This window comes from Ranitomeya imitator, chromosome 3, assembly GCF_032444005.1.
Source record: "Ranitomeya imitator isolate aRanImi1 chromosome 3, aRanImi1.pri, whole genome shotgun sequence".
NCBI classification, from domain to species: domain Eukaryota; kingdom Metazoa; phylum Chordata; class Amphibia; order Anura; family Dendrobatidae; genus Ranitomeya; species Ranitomeya imitator.
The window spans coordinates 787,689,697-787,705,350 of NC_091284.1; the positions used below are offsets into that span (position 1 = coordinate 787,689,697).

The 15,654-nt window shown below is 44.8% G+C and overlaps 1 protein-coding gene across 1 annotated transcript in view; it reads left to right on the forward strand.

Moving 5' to 3' along the window:
- Positions 1-15,654, forward strand: part of AMOTL1 (angiomotin like 1) — a 183,951-nt gene that overhangs the window by 55,979 nt on the left and 112,318 nt on the right. Inside the window, exon 3 of the mRNA XM_069759173.1 lies at positions 7,183-7,233. Within this exon, the coding sequence (XP_069615274.1) occupies positions 7,183-7,233 (51 nt within the window). The remainder of the gene's footprint in view (positions 1-7,182; positions 7,234-15,654) is intronic.

Genomic DNA, 15,654 nt, shown 5'->3' on the forward strand with positions numbered 1-15,654 from the left:
TGGTTTTTCTGTCTTTCCTTTTATCCGCACCTGGGTCGTTAGTTAGGGGCGTTGCTTTATAAGCTCCCTGGACACTCAGTTCTATGCCTGGCAACGTAGTTATCAGAGCTAATCTGCTGTGCTTTTGTCTACTGATCCTGGTCCGGTTATTCAGCTAAGTCATTTACTTTGCTTTTTGCTATTTGTTTTTGGTTTTGTATTTTTGTCCAGCTTGTTCCTAATCTGTATCCTGACTTTTGCTGGAAGCTCTAGGGCGCTGGTGTTCTCCCCCCGGACCGTTAGACGGTTCGGGGGTTCTTGAATTTCCAGTGTGGATTTTTGATAGGGATTTTTGTATCTTGCAGACTTCCACGTTCCTCTGAGACCCTCGCCATTGGGGTCATAACAGTTTGCCAGGCCAATATTAAATGTTTAATGCATTGCAAAAGAGGGATTATAAGAAAGAAGATTCTGAGTTTTTTTTTCTCCTCTCTCATTTTTTTTTTTTTTTTTTTTTTTTTCTTCATCCCCTTTACCTCAGAGTGGCTTATGCTTGCTGCAGACATGAATGTCCAGACCTTGATTACAAGTGTGGACCAGCTGGCTACTCGTGTGCAGGGCATACAAGATTATGTTATCAGAAGTCCTGGGTCAGAACCTAAGATACCGATTCCTGAACTGTTTTCCGGAGACAGGTTTAAGTTTAGGAATTTCAAGAATAATTGTAAATTGTTTTTGTCCCTGAGACCCTGTTCATCTGGAGACTCCGCTCAGCAAGTAAAAATTGTTATTTCGTTCTTACGGGGTGACCCTCAAGATTGGGCTTTTTCGCTGGCGCCAGGAGATCCGGCATTGGCTGATATTGATGCGTTTTTTCTGGCGCTCGGTTTACTTTATGAGGAACCCAATCTTGAGATTCAGGCAGAAAAGGCCCTGCTGGCTATGTCTCAGGGGCAGGACGAGGCTGAAGTGTATTGCCAAAAATTTCGGAAATGGTCCGTGCTGACACATTGGAACGAGTGTGCACTGGCCGCTAATTTTAGAAATGGTCTTTCTGATGCCATTAAAGATGTTATGGTGGGTTTTCCCATTCCCACAGGTCTGAATGATGCTATGGCACTGGCTATTCAAATTGACCGGCGATTGCGGGAGCGCAAGACCGCAAATTCCCTCATGGTGTTGTCTGAACAAACACCTGATTTAATGCAATGTGATAGAATCCTGACCAGAAATGAGCGGAAAATTCATAGACGCCGGAATGGCTTGTGCTACTACTGTGGTGATTCTTCACATGTTATCTCAGCATGCTCTAAACGTATAGCTAAGGTTGTTGGTCCGGTCACCGCTGGAAATTTGCAACCTAAATTTATTCTGTCTGTAACTTTGATTTGCTCACTGTCGTCTTATCCTGTCATGGCGTTTGTAGATTCAGGTGCTGCCCTGAGTCTTATGGATCTGTCATTTGCTAAGCGCTGTGGTTTTACTCTTGAACCATTAGAAAATCCTATTCCTCTTAGGGGTATTGATGCTACGCCATTGGCAGCAAATAAACCGCAGTATTGGACACAGGTTACCATGTGCATGACTCCTGAACACCGCGAGGTGATACGTTTTCTTGTTTTACATAAAATGCATGATTTGGTTGTTTTAGGGCTGCCATGGTTACAGACCCATAATCCCGTCCTGGACTGGAAGGCTATGTCAGTTTCTAGTTGGGGCTGTCGTGGTATTCATGGGGATATCCTGCCTGTGTCTATTGCTTCTTCTACGCCTTCGGAAGTTCCGGAGTATTTGTCTGATTATCAGGATGTCTTTAGCGAGTCCAGGTCCAGTGCATTGCCTCCTCATAGGGACTGTGACTGTGCTATAGATTTGATTCCAGGCAGTAAATTTCCTAAGGGAAGACTCTTTAATCTGTCGGTACCTGAACATACCGCTATGCGTTCGTATATCAAGGAGTCTTTGGAGAAAGGACATATTCGTCCGTCTTCTTCCCCTCTTGGTGCAGGATTCTTTTTTGTGGCTAAAAAGGACGGATCTTTGAGGCCTTGTATTGATTATCGGCTTTTAAATAAGATCACTGTCAAATTTCAGTATCCTCTGCCGCTGTTGTCTGACTTGTTTGCCCGAATTAAAGGTGCCAAGTGGTTCACCAAGATAGACCTTCGTGGTGCGTACAACCTTGTGCGCATTAAGCAAGGTGATGAATGGAAAACCGCATTCAATACGCCCGAAGGTCATTTTGAGTACTTGGTGATGCCTTTTGGGCTCTCCAATGCGCCTTCAGTTTTTCAGTCCTTTATGCATGACATTTTCCGGAAGTATCTGGATAAATTTTTGATCGTTTATCTGGATGATATTTTGGTTTTTTCTGATGATTGGGACTCGCATGTGGAGCAGGTCAGGTTGGTCTTTAAAATTTTGCGTGAAAATTCTTTGTTTGTCAAAGGCTCAAAGTGTCTCTTTGGTGTACAGAAGGTTCCCTTTTTGGGGTTTATTTTTTCCCCTTCTGCTGTGGAGATGGACCCGGTCAAGGTCCGAGCTATTCTTGATTGGACTCAGCCCTCGTCAGTTAAGAGTCTTCAGAAGTTCTTGGGTTTCGCTAACTTCTACCGTCGTTTTATCGCTAATTTTTCTAGCGTTGTGAAACCTTTGACGGATATGACCAAGAAGGGCTCCGATGTAGCTAACTGGGCTCCTGCTGCCGTGGAGGCTTTCCAGGAGTTGAAACGCCGGTTTACTTCGGCGCCTGTTTTGTGCCAGCCCGATGTCTCACTTCCCTTTCAGGTTGAGGTGGATGCTTCGGAGATTGGAGCAGGGGCCGTTTTGTCGCAGAGAGGTCCTGGTTGCTCTGTTATGAAACCTTGTGCCTTTTTCTCTAGGAAGTTTTCGCCTGCCGAGCGAAATTATGATGTGGGCAATCGGGAGTTGTTGGCCATGAAGTGGGCATTTGAGGAGTGGCGTCATTGGCTCGAGGGTGCTAAGCATCGTGTGGTGGTCTTGACTGATCACAAAAATCTGATGTATCTCGAGTCTGCTAAACGCCTTAATCCGAGACAGGCCCGCTGGTCATTGTTTTTCTCCCGCTTTGATTTTGTTGTCTCGTATTTACCAGGTTCAAAGAATGTGAAGGCCGATGCTCTTTCTAGGAGCTTTGTGCCTGATGCTCCTGGAGTCGCTGATCCTGTTGGTATTCTTAAGGATGGAGTTATCTTATCAGCTATTTCTCCGGATCTGCGACGTGTGTTGCAGAGATTTCAAGCTGATAGGCCTGAGTCTTGTCCACCTGACAGACTGTTTGTTCCGGATAAGTGGACCAGCAGAGTCATTTCCGAGGTTCATTCCTCGGTGTTGGCAGGTCACCCGGGAATTTTTGGCACCAGAGATCTGGTGGCCAGGTCCTTTTGGTGGCCTTCTTTGTCAAGGGATGTGCGGTCATTTGTGCAGTCCTGTGGGACTTGTGCTAGAGCTAAGCCTTGCTGTTCTCGTGCCAGCGGGTTGCTCTTGCCCTTGCCTGTCCCGAAGAGACCTTGGACACATATCTCCATGGATTTCATTTCTGATCTTCCGCTATCTCAGGGCATGTCTGTTATCTGGGTGATATGTGATCGCTTCTCCAAGATGGTCCATTTGGTTCCTTTGCCTAAGCTGCCTTCCTCTTCCGATCTGGTTCCTGTGTTTTTCCAGAACGTGGTTCGTTTGCACGGCATCCCTGAGAATATTGTGTCAGATAGAGGATCCCAGTTCGTTTCCAGGTTCTGGCGATCCTTTTGTAGTAGGATGGGCATTGATTTGTCGTTTTCCTCTGCTTTCCATCCTCAGACTAATGGACAGACGGAGCGAACCAATCAGACTTTGGAGGCTTATTTGAGGTGTTTTGTCTCTGCTGATCAGGACGATTGGGTGACATTCTTGCCGTTGGCTGAGTTTGCCCTTAATAATCGGGCTAGTTCCGCCACCTTGGTTTCGCCTTTTTTCTGCAACTCTGGTTTCCATCCTCGCTTTTCTTCAGGTCATGTGGAGTCTTCTGACTGTCCTGGGGTGGATTCTGTGGTGGATAGGTTGCAGCGGATCTGGAATCATGTGGTGGACAACTTGAAGTTGTCACAGGAGAGGGCTCAGCGCTTTGCCAACCGCCGCCGCGGTGTGGGTCCCCGACTACGCGTTGGGGATTTGGTATGGCTTTCTTCCCGCTTTGTTCCTATGAAGGTCTCCTCTCCCAAATTTAAACCTCGTTTTATTGGTCCTTACAAGATATTGGAAATCCTTAATCCTGTATCTTTTCGTCTGGATCTTCCTGTGTCGTTTGCTATTCACAATGTATTTCATAGGTCCTTGTTGCGGCGGTACGTTGTGCCTGTAGTTCCTTCTGCTGAGCCTCCTGCTCCGGTGTTGGTTGAGGGCGAGTTGGAGTACGTGGTGGAGAAGATCTTGGATTCTCGCCTCTCCAGGCGAAGACTTCAGTACCTGGTCAAGTGGAAGGGCTATGGTCAGGAGGATAATTCCTGGGTGGTCGCCTCTGATGTTCATGCGGCCGATTTAGTTCGTGCCTTTCATGCCGCTCATCCTGATCGCCCTGGTGGTCGTGGTGAGGGTTCGGTGACCCCTCACTAAGGGGGGGGTACTGTTGTGAATTTGCTTTTTGGCTCCCTCTAGTGGTTACTAGTTTTTTGACTCTGGTTTTTCTGTCTTTCCTTTTATCCGCACCTGGGTCGTTAGTTAGGGGCGTTGCTTTATAAGCTCCCTGGACACTCAGTTCTATGCCTGGCAACGTAGTTATCAGAGCTAATCTGCTGTGCTTTTGTCTACTGATCCTGGTCCGGTTATTCAGCTAAGTCATTTACTTTGCTTTTTGCTATTTGTTTTTGGTTTTGTATTTTTGTCCAGCTTGTTCCTAATCTGTATCCTGACTTTTGCTGGAAGCTCTAGGGCGCTGGTGTTCTCCCCCCGGACCGTTAGACGGTTCGGGGGTTCTTGAATTTCCAGTGTGGATTTTTGATAGGGATTTTTGTATCTTGCAGACTTCCACGTTCCTCTGAGACCCTCGCCATTGGGGTCATAACAAAGATGCTGTGGTAGCCATGCTGGTTCAGTATGCCTTTAATTTTGAATAAATCCCCATCACTGTCACCAGCAAAGCACCCCCACACCATCACACCTCCTCCTCCATGCTTCACGGTGGGAACCAGGCATGTAGAGTCCATCCGTTCACCTTTTCTGCGTCGAACAAAGACACGGTGGTTGGAACCAAAGATCTCAAATTTGGACTCATCAGACCAAAGCACAGATTTCCACTGGTCTAATGTCCATTCCTTGTGTTCTTTAGCCCAAACAAGTCTCTTCTGCTTGTTGCCTGTCCTTAGCAGTGGTTTCCTAGCAGCTATTTTACCATGAAGGCCTGCTGCGCAAAGTCTCCTCTTAACAGTTGTTGTAGGGATTTGTCTGCTGCTAGAACTCTGTGTGGCATTGACCTGGTCTCTAATCTGAGCTGCTGTTAACCTGCGATTTCTGAGGATGGTGACTCGGATAAACTTATCCTCAGAAGCAGAGGTGACTCTTGGTCTTCCTTTCCTGGGGCGGTCCTCATGTGAGCCAGTTTCTTTGTAGCGCTTGATGGTTTTTGCAACTGTACTTGGGGACACGTTCAAAGTTTTCCCAATTTTTCGGACTGACTGACTGATCTTCATTTCTTAAAGTAATGATGGCCACTCGTTTTTCTTTACTTAGCTGCTTTTTTCTTGCCATAATACAAATTCTAACAGTCTATTCAGTAGGACTATCAGCTGTGTATCCACCAGACTTCTGATCAACACAACTGATGGTCCAAACCCCATTTATATGGCAAGAAATCCCACTTATTAAACCTGACAGGGCACACCTGTGAAGTGAAAACCATTCCCGGTGACTACCCCTTGAAGCTCATCAAGAGAATGCCAAGAGTGTGCAAAGCAGTCATCAAAGCAAAAGGTGGCTACTTTGAAGAACCTAGAATATAAGATATATTTTCAGTTGTTTCACACCTTTTTGTTAAGTATATAATTCCACATGTGTTAATTCATAGTTTTGATGCCTTCAGTGTGAATTTACAATTTTCATAGTCATGAAAATACAGAAAAATCTTTAAATGAGGTGTGTCCAAACTTTTCGCCTGTACTGTATGCAGTATATATACCTATTCTATGTGTACACATTTATTCTACCTATTCTTTTCTAACCTTTCAGTGTGATTTTACTGTACACCGCACTGAATTGCCGGCTTTTCTATAGAACACCGCTGCGTATTTCTCGCAAGTCACACATGTGGCCCGTGTGTAATCTGTATTTTTCTCGCCCCCATAGACTTGCATTGATGTATTTTTCTCAGAATACGCTCACAATCGTAGCATGCTGCGTTTTTCTCAGCCCGTAAAATACGGCCGAGAAATATACAGCTGATGGAAGCTGCCCCATAGAGAAACATTGGTCCTTGTGCAATGCGTTGTTTTTGCGCCTCTCCCTTGTCCGTATTTCTCTCTAGTGTGACGCCGGCCTAACCGTCATATTAACATGTATTGTAAAACTCCCCACAGGTTAGGCTTCACAGGTACACAAAGGTCTTAAGTGGGGCCCGCTGTTGCAATTACAGTTCTATTGGCACCCCACAATCATGTTGTGGAAGGGTTGTGTGGCGGCAGAGGAGCCTTTCCCTCATTTTCAAAATTCCTCAAAAGCACTGCGATTGAGCTCTAATTTAGCCGGACCCCTGCAATCATACATTTATTATCTATCCTCTGGATGTTATAGTTATGGAGCAAGTCCTTCAAGGTGGAAATACATAAGAAAATATAATGTCTCATTTCTCAGGTACGGTCTTGATTTTAGGACATGGATACTAAGGGGATAAGATCTCATCTAAATGTGTGCAAAATTGGCCCAACCTGTATGAGGCTCAAATTCATACAAATTGTTTACATTTTAAAGGGAACCTGTCAGCAGGATTGTGCACAGTGACCTACAGACAGGGTCAGGTCGGTGCCGTTATACTGATTACAGTGATACCTGGTGATGAAATCCGTCTTGTGGTTGTTGTTTAATCTTTATTTGTAGTTTTCAGTTAATGTTATGCCCGCGCTGCCACTTTTTCCTTCCATCTTCTCTCTATACCACTACTTATCCAAGCTCTGTATTTTATCATTTATATTCCTTTTTCATTGTTTTTTTTAGGAAGTAGCAATTCCAACACATTGGCCCCTGAGTACTGGTCAGATCAGCCAGGTAAGGCGATTTTATATTTTTTTTGAATTACTCGTCCCTTTGGACTAGTATCATATTCTCCAATCATACAGATTATCTTCAAATATACCCTGTTTGGTATCCTATAGTATCAACATGGCCATAAATTAATGGGTGTTAGTAAATGACAAAAATGTCTATGGAAGAAAGTCATGACTCCATTCATTTCAGTGGGGAAAAAATTATTGAAATCATATCCTCATTCTTCCTAAAGGAGATTGCGATAACTCTTCAACTCTTACATATCACTGGGATTGTTGGGAGCCCAACTGCTGGTTCCTACGATGAAGTGGCCATTTCTTCTTTGACTTTTGATCTGCTCAACACCGCCAGTAAAAAAAAGGGAATTTCTTATGAATCGTTGACCATGATCCTAATAATTTACCATGATGGTAAAACCCCTCTATTGCTTTTTCAGATGTCTAAGAGCATTCTGCCCCCTAAACTACAAGATGGGTCCATCAGAATTCCCAGCACTGGTGGATTGCAGGTGTCCTCCGAATATATGTTTATTTTGATGCAAACTTGACTTATTAATAACCCGTTAGCACTAGTGGATGAGACAAGGACTGCTCCTATAAATTTCCTTTTAGGTAGAGGTGTAGGGGTACTGCTACTCCTTGGGGAGACTCCGAGCTGGCATAGAAAGACTTCTAGATCACAGTACGGCAATTAGCTCACCTCAAAGATAGAAGAAAGCCGGCTCTCTAGTGTCACCTATTGGAGGTAGCTACCCTACGAGTCAATGTCTGAACCTTTAACGAGCCTTGCCATATGTCTAAAAGCCCCTTTACACATTAGACAATGGTCATTAAAACCCACAGGTTTTGGTGGGATCAGCCGACCAACTAATGTGAATGGAGACCTCCTGACTCTTCCCCGACAGATTTTGTCGAGGAACATAAGGATCGACAATTTGGAATTTAGTCGCCTGATCCTGTTGTGCGGCACAGAAATATGATTTTGGAAGCAGCTGTGTCATAGAGAACACAGGAATGCTCAGCTGAGCTTTTGTGGGAGATGGTAGAGCCAAGTGTCGAATGGACTATAGATCAGCAATCTCATATGGATTGTCTGTTTTCAGAGAACCCCTGTCCACCTGTGCTTTAGTCACCAGCCCCGGGTACAATACTGAGTCTCCCCTGCTGCTCCCAGTGTCTGCAGCCAATCATTCAGTTCTGCAGTTTTGATCGGCTTGTGCCATCATCTTAGGCAAAGCCGTTGAGCTAAGTGTTTGGCTGCAGTGCTATAGACGATAGGAAGAAAGAAGACCCCTTTAAGGACATTTAACTAAACTACCCTCAGTTCCAAAGACAATAGATGGAGCATTTCCAGTCAGTCTCTTCAAGGAGAAACAGTACCCCCATAGACCTCAGTAAAAAAACAAAAGCCTCTCAGCAGCACTGTAATGATGAGGGGTAAAAGCCCTGGAACAGCTGTCTGTAGATGAGTTTCTTTGACCTTTTGGAGACGAATCATACTGCAAGACTCATTAGTGTGGATGACACTACAGATCCAGCTTTCTTCCACCTGGAGAGGAGCTCATTTGCATACAATTAGACATAACGATCTTTCAGTATCTTTTGCTTTTTATTTTAGTACTGTCACACTGCGCTGATCATACTCCATACTTGTTAGTGAAGCTCCTGACAGCGCCAAGTCTGTCTCTTAAGTCGTTTCTGACCTTGAAAACCAAAATATAATTTGCAGAAAGCCCTTCATCCCGGCGGCCTCCATCATCCCGTGTAGAAACCATGAAAGTTTTAATCCATTTTGTAGCAGACCTGTCACCCCTTTGAACAATCATTCTTTCCCTTAATAATAATTTGCAGGCATTTTTGTTACAGATTGTGTCTGGAGCTTTGTATTCTCGACCTGCAGCATAATTCCTAATGCATTGTGTGTTCCCTCTTGACTGTTCATATATAAAGTATAATGTGACTTAAGGTACCTTCACACTGAACGATATCGCTAGCGATCCGTGACGTTGCAGCGTCCTGGATAGCGATATCGTTGTGTTTGACACGCAGCAGCGATCAGGATCCTGCTGTGACATCGTTGGTCGGAGCAGAAAGGCCAGAACTTTATTTCGTTGCTGGACCTCCCGCAGACATCGCTGAATGTGTGACGCCGATTCAGCAATGTCTTCACTGGTAACCAGGGTAAACATCGGGTTACTAAGCGCAGGGCTTAGTAACCCGATGTTTACCCTGGTTACCAGTGTAAATGTAAAAAAAAACCAAACACTACATACTTTACATTCCGGTGTCTGTCGCGTCCCTGCACTGACTGTGAGCGCCGGCTGGCCGTAAAGCAGAGCACAGCGGTGACGTCACTGCTCTGCTTTACGGCTGGCGCTTACACAGTGCAGGGAAGCAGAACGCCGGGGGACGCGACAGACACCGGAATGTAAGTATGTAGAGTTTTTTTTACATTTACACTGGTAACCAGGGTAAACATCGGGTTACTAAACACGGCCCTGCGCTTAGTAACCCGATGTTTACCCTGGTTACCCGGGGACTTCGGCATCGTTGGTCGCTGGAGAGCTGTCTGTGTGACAGCTCTCCAGCGACCACACAGCGACGCTGCAGCAATCGGCATCGTTGTCTAGATCGCTGCAGCGTCGCTAAATGTGACGGTACCTTTAGGAACATTGAAAGATTGATTTAAGGGAACCCTACAGGGAAAACTGATGCGCTGTGTCATGCCAAGTGCAGGCTCTGCAGAGGTGGAGCATGGCCTCATGGATCATCCTTGAGGCCCCCATACAAATTAGACCATGGTCTTCCTAACCTCCCAATATCGACAGAATTGGCAGACTGTCTAATGCATATGGGACCTCCTGACTATCCCCTGACAAATGATTTGGGGGAAGATAAAGGATCCATCCTGTTCAATTTCATTTATCAATCCTCTTGTTCTTCTTGGAGATAAGCCGCTGCTAGAGAGTCTGGCTTTCTGGAAAAGAACACAAGAGCGTTCATCTGAGCTGAGTATTCCCGTGTATCGACAATCATTCCGTCGACAGCTAACAAATGTGAATGGAAGTCTTTTAGTCTTTGAAGAAAACCCTTCATCTCATCATATCATATAATATTGAAACCACTTGCCTAACCATCAAAACAACTCTGAAGGTGTCCAATGATATCTGGCACCAAGATATTAGCAATGGATCCTGTCATTTGTGGTGTTCTGCCTTCATAGATTGGATTAACGTTTCCAGCACATCCCACAGATGATCGATCAGATTTAGCTCTGGGGAAATAAAGGGGTGTTCTCAAATTCTTAAATTGCTTTAATTAGTTAGACAACATGAACATATGCAAGTTTGCAGTTAACTTTTTTTTACCTGTTTTTTACTATTGCCTGAGGAGGTGGTGATGGCGAACTCATGTCTTTTTTCGGCCTTACTATGTTACTATGTTACCTGCTGTCATTCTCCTGCATTGACAGCTTTTATCTTTTATAGTGTACAGCTCGTTTCCATGGAGCCTGGCCCTAGAGCCTGGCTGAGTGTGCCTGGAGAGAGGGTTAACTCCTAACATACCAGCCACCTCTCTCCATCCCATTGATTATTATGCAGCAGCTATCTTCTCACCTCTCTCACCATCCCTCTCCCTTTCTTGCAACATCACCAGCCCCACAGCTTTCTGAGCAGGGTCCTAATCTTGGCTTTCTGCTCTCCCTGTCCGGAATCGTGAACTTGTTGAAATGTCCCCGTGGTGGACACAGACAGAAGAGGGACCCTGTTCAACAACAGCATAGGGCTGTTCACAGTCCAATAGCTCAGCATAATGCAAAATTGCACCTGCTTTGGATGTGTAAATAGGACCCCTTCTCTTTTGGGCCCCTGTGGAACTGCACAGGTTGCACTCATGATATGTCCGCCCTTAAAATGCCCTGTTGCCATCTCTATGTGAAACCATAGTGATGGCAATGTAGACTCACAACAAACCACTGATTGTTGAATGTGTTCTAGCAGAACTTGTGCTGAACTTTATAGTTTTACCAATACTACAGTTCTATTCACCAGAGCTGTCCCTAAAGGAAGAGGAGGAGAGTTCGTCCTGCTAGAAACCAGGAAGTGAGGAGACTGCAAAGTGCTGAGCTGCTCAAGGGACAACTTGAGAATATTCCTTTAAAGATAATTCATCACCTTGAACTCTTTGCCATGTTCTTCAAACCATTCTACATAATCCTGCTGAAATAGGCACTGACATTAGGGAATACCACTGCCAGAGATGGGAGGTACGTTTCATCTACAATTTTAGGTAGGTGTCACGTGTCACATCAACATGATGCCAGGACTCAAGGTTTCCCTGCAGAATATTGCCACATCATTCTGCCTTCGACAGCTTGTACTCTTCTTATAGGTATCCTTCCCCAAGGATGCATTCAGAGCCATTGGTGCCATCTCTTCCCCAATGATGCGTTCGGTGCCATCGGTGCCATCTCTTCTCCAAAGGATCCATTTGACTCATCATAACAGGCCATCTTCTTCCATTGTTCCATAGTCCAGTTCTAAAGCTCGCGTGCCCATTGAGGGAAATTTTAGGGAACACAGAGGGGCACTCTGATTGCAGGAGGTAAAAAAAATACAATTTTAATGGACTGGATGTCACCTTTCAAACCAATTAATATATGGAAAAGCCGAGCAGAACATTACAGTTGGTGCAAGTCGATTCGCAGGACCATCAGCAACGTTGGTAATCTGTGGCTGCTGGATGAGGGCAATGAGAACCACCTCTTAGGTGATGGAATCCATGACTCACCTTTTGATTATCCGGCCTGGTTTGTGCATTATGCCGGAACGATGACATGACACCAGACCGGCTAATCAAAAGAAGAGCCACGGATACTGTCGGGTAAGGGGGTCTCATTCAGCGGCCACAGATTACTGACGTGGCCAATGTACCGGGTATGGCCAATCTATTTGCACCAACTCTACTGAACACATACTACCATAAATCCTTACCTTACTGCCGCCTATGGGTAAGATTATTGACCTAAAGAAGGAGTGTAATTTAACTACAAAGTAGAATAATGGTCCATGTCCATCTTGGACACGAAGAGGTCGCTCCTTATGTCCAGTTCACATGAGTTTGAGCATAACGGGGCAGCGAGAAGATCAATCCCGGATTACCAGGGCTCTTTAAGTATTTTACCTCTAATGCTTATTTGCTCTCCATCTGCCAAGCTGGGCTTTAAGACGATCTAATCCAGCAAGTGACATAAAACGCGGTTGGATCCGCCACGCTCTCCGTGGTAATACACGGACAGCTGTTTTTCTCTCTTGTAAACTAATCTTTAGCTGGAAAAGCACCAGAGAGCCAATAATTGTACAGTATACAGTCATCGCTCTATGGAGAACAGAGCGCTCACATTATTACAAGACAACCAACTTTCTGGAAGCCAGATATCAAAAACAGATGTGTTAAGACGACGCCGAGACTTTTTTTTCCACATACTGTCTTTTTTTCTTTTTTACTTTACTCACTGGCAGAGGTATTTATACACTTGTCTCTATGGAAAACTGTGAACTGGATGCATACTTCATAGCTATAAAATCCTGGACTTCTCCAGTGACGGGAAATCTCATCTGATTCATAGATGAACTACTAGTATTGGGCCGAGTCCCACAATACATAGAAAATGGGAAATGCTTAGAATTCAACAGTTGCCGGATCCTCACCCCTGCTGGAAGGATGGCTATGTGTCAGATACTTTGGGCTAGTTTTATTGGATATTTTGGGGAAGAACTATAGGAATGGACACCTTAAAAGCCTAACAATTTTCCTTATATATTAGGAACTGGGATATCGCATAACGGCACTTCAAGTTCTAATCATGAATAAAGATGTGAGTAGATAAAAAATGTAAAAAAAATTTTTTCTACTTTTACATCCAAAGCTAAATTCAGAAGTCTTCTGGTTGACAGTTTATATGAGAACACTGCATCGCGGCGGCGGTTCAAAGAGCAGCTTTTTCTTTTTTTTTTAGGAAACAGCGCTACCTCTGTCACATGGTTTGTAGCTGATTTTGCAGCTCATCCAAGTTCTATTGAGTAGGGATGCAAAACTGAAATAACTAGAGACGAGCAAATCGATTCTCAGGATCCTGATCCAGAAGCCACGTCAATATTTCGTGGCTGTTGAACTAGAGCCTCATGAACCACCTCCTACCTGCTCTTCTTTTTTGCACGATATCGTATGTGCATTACGCTGCAACGATGGCGTCATGCCAGGCTGGTCAAAAGAGGAGCAGCGGATGCGTACAGGAAGGGTCTCTAGGGCCCCCATTCAGCCACAGGACACTGACCAGGCAGGTTTTTGGAAAGAGTAGATTAGTGATGAGCGAGCGTGCTGGGTAAGGTGTTGTCCGCCATGCTCGGGTGCTAACCAAGTGTCTTCAGCGTGCTCGAAAAATATATTCGAGTCTCCGCGGCTACATGTCTCGCGGCTGTTCGACAGCTACAACGCATGCAGGGATTGTATGTTTGATAGGCAATCTCTGCATGTGTTCTAGCTGTCGAACAGCTGCGAGACATGTAGCCGCGAGGACTCAGACATATTTTTCGATTACGCCGAAATCACTCCGCCAACACACAACCATGCCCGGATAACGCCTTATCTGAGCACGTTCACTAGAACAGATTTCCTTTTCTAATCTTAGGAACCACTTTTAACTGTAAAAGTGGAGATAAATGCAGTCTGTCTACAGCAGAATTGTGAATACAGCTCTGGATGAATGTAATGATTTGTATATATTCAGACCCCAAACCTCAATGTGATGTCTGAACTAATGATAAGAAAACTAATAATTATAGACAGCTGTTGATTGATGGTGATCTGGACCCCGTGCATTGGAGATCATAGGACCCAAAATAACCACTAAATTATACACTTAGGATCATGAAATGCATAATAGGAGCAATTATAACTTGTACTTAATATAGGGCGTTCTGCCTTACCAAAGGACCGTGGCTCCCTCTGGCCATGGGCCCCCAGGTTTTGCCCAATACCCAAATGGCCAGTCCAAATTCGTGAGTATGTATACAAACCTAGGCCCTCTCCATCCTCTGAGACAAAGGATAGCAGCACACGAGATGCTGGCTCATCCCGAGGAACAGTCCTTGGTTGATACGACATCTGTCTCCATTTTCTCGCCTGTGCAGAACTTGCTGAGAGCGACATATAGTCCCGGCATAATGAGGACATTTACAGGCTCAGCATAATCGCAATGTGACCTCGTATGAAGATGAGAACATTTCAGGCAGCGACTCTAAAAAGAAAAAGTGATTTCTGTGCGCGTATGGTGCTGCCGAATGTACTGAGCCAAACATATAGCGATTTGTCCTTAGCTTTGGGTCTTTTTAAGTTACTTATCTTTTTTGTCTTTTCTTGTTCGTTGGTGTTTTTTGAGCCAAATTCTTCAACATTGCGCACACGGTTCATGAATCTGCTCATAATTTTTTTAATTTCTTGAGACATTACTTTCTTGCGCAAAAAAAAAATTCACGGGTTCTGCTAAAATATTGCAAAAATTGTAGACGCAAATGAAATCACTTTGTGGGTGGGTGCACAAAAAAAATTGCGACATTTTAAAAAGTTGCAATTGATAAATCAGCTGAAAAAGTCTTAAAACCCCATACATTTCCCACAGTGACGAACAAACCGGCGAATGCATAGAAAATAGACTGTAAAAAATGGAGCAAATTAAAAGAAGAATACGGCTCGAATGAGAAACACCAAAAACTGGACAAAACAAGCGCAAATGCAAAAAATGAGTTGGGCCCACGGTGTATATTATGAGCCTGCAACTAAAGGCTTGTGACCACCAGGAATTTAAAGTACGGTAGTTGTGTTATCTGGATATTGTATAATAGTATTATGCCCTTAGTACTTTCTTACTTTGTGCATGGAGCTGTTTGGTCACTGTAGGTAGCTAGAGGTCTATGGACTTCTCACATTTCCAGCACCATCCCCATCTACTCCCAACATGCTCAAACTCCTCATCCTGCTGATGTAAGGGTCAGGGCTGGCTTTAGGGGCTGGCAGACCAGGCAGCTGCCTCCAGGGGTCCCCAGCCAGTGTCGTGCTGCTAATAGTGGCACACCACACGGCCGCTATGGGGCCTGTGAGTAAAAGGGGACCGGCGCTGCCCCCTCCCCCATTCAACTTATCGGCATCATAGATCAAACCAGGGATTCAAGCTTGAGGAGGCTAATTTGCATATTCCAGGTGCCTTCTGGGAAAAGCGAAGAGTCTCCCTAAGCTAGAAGATCGTTGGGTACAGCCGGGACCAGCTGCTTGGAAAGCATCACCAAACCAGGGATTCAAGCTTGAGGAGGCTAATTTGCATATTTCAGGTGCCTTCTGGGAAAAGCGAAGAGTCTCCCTAAGC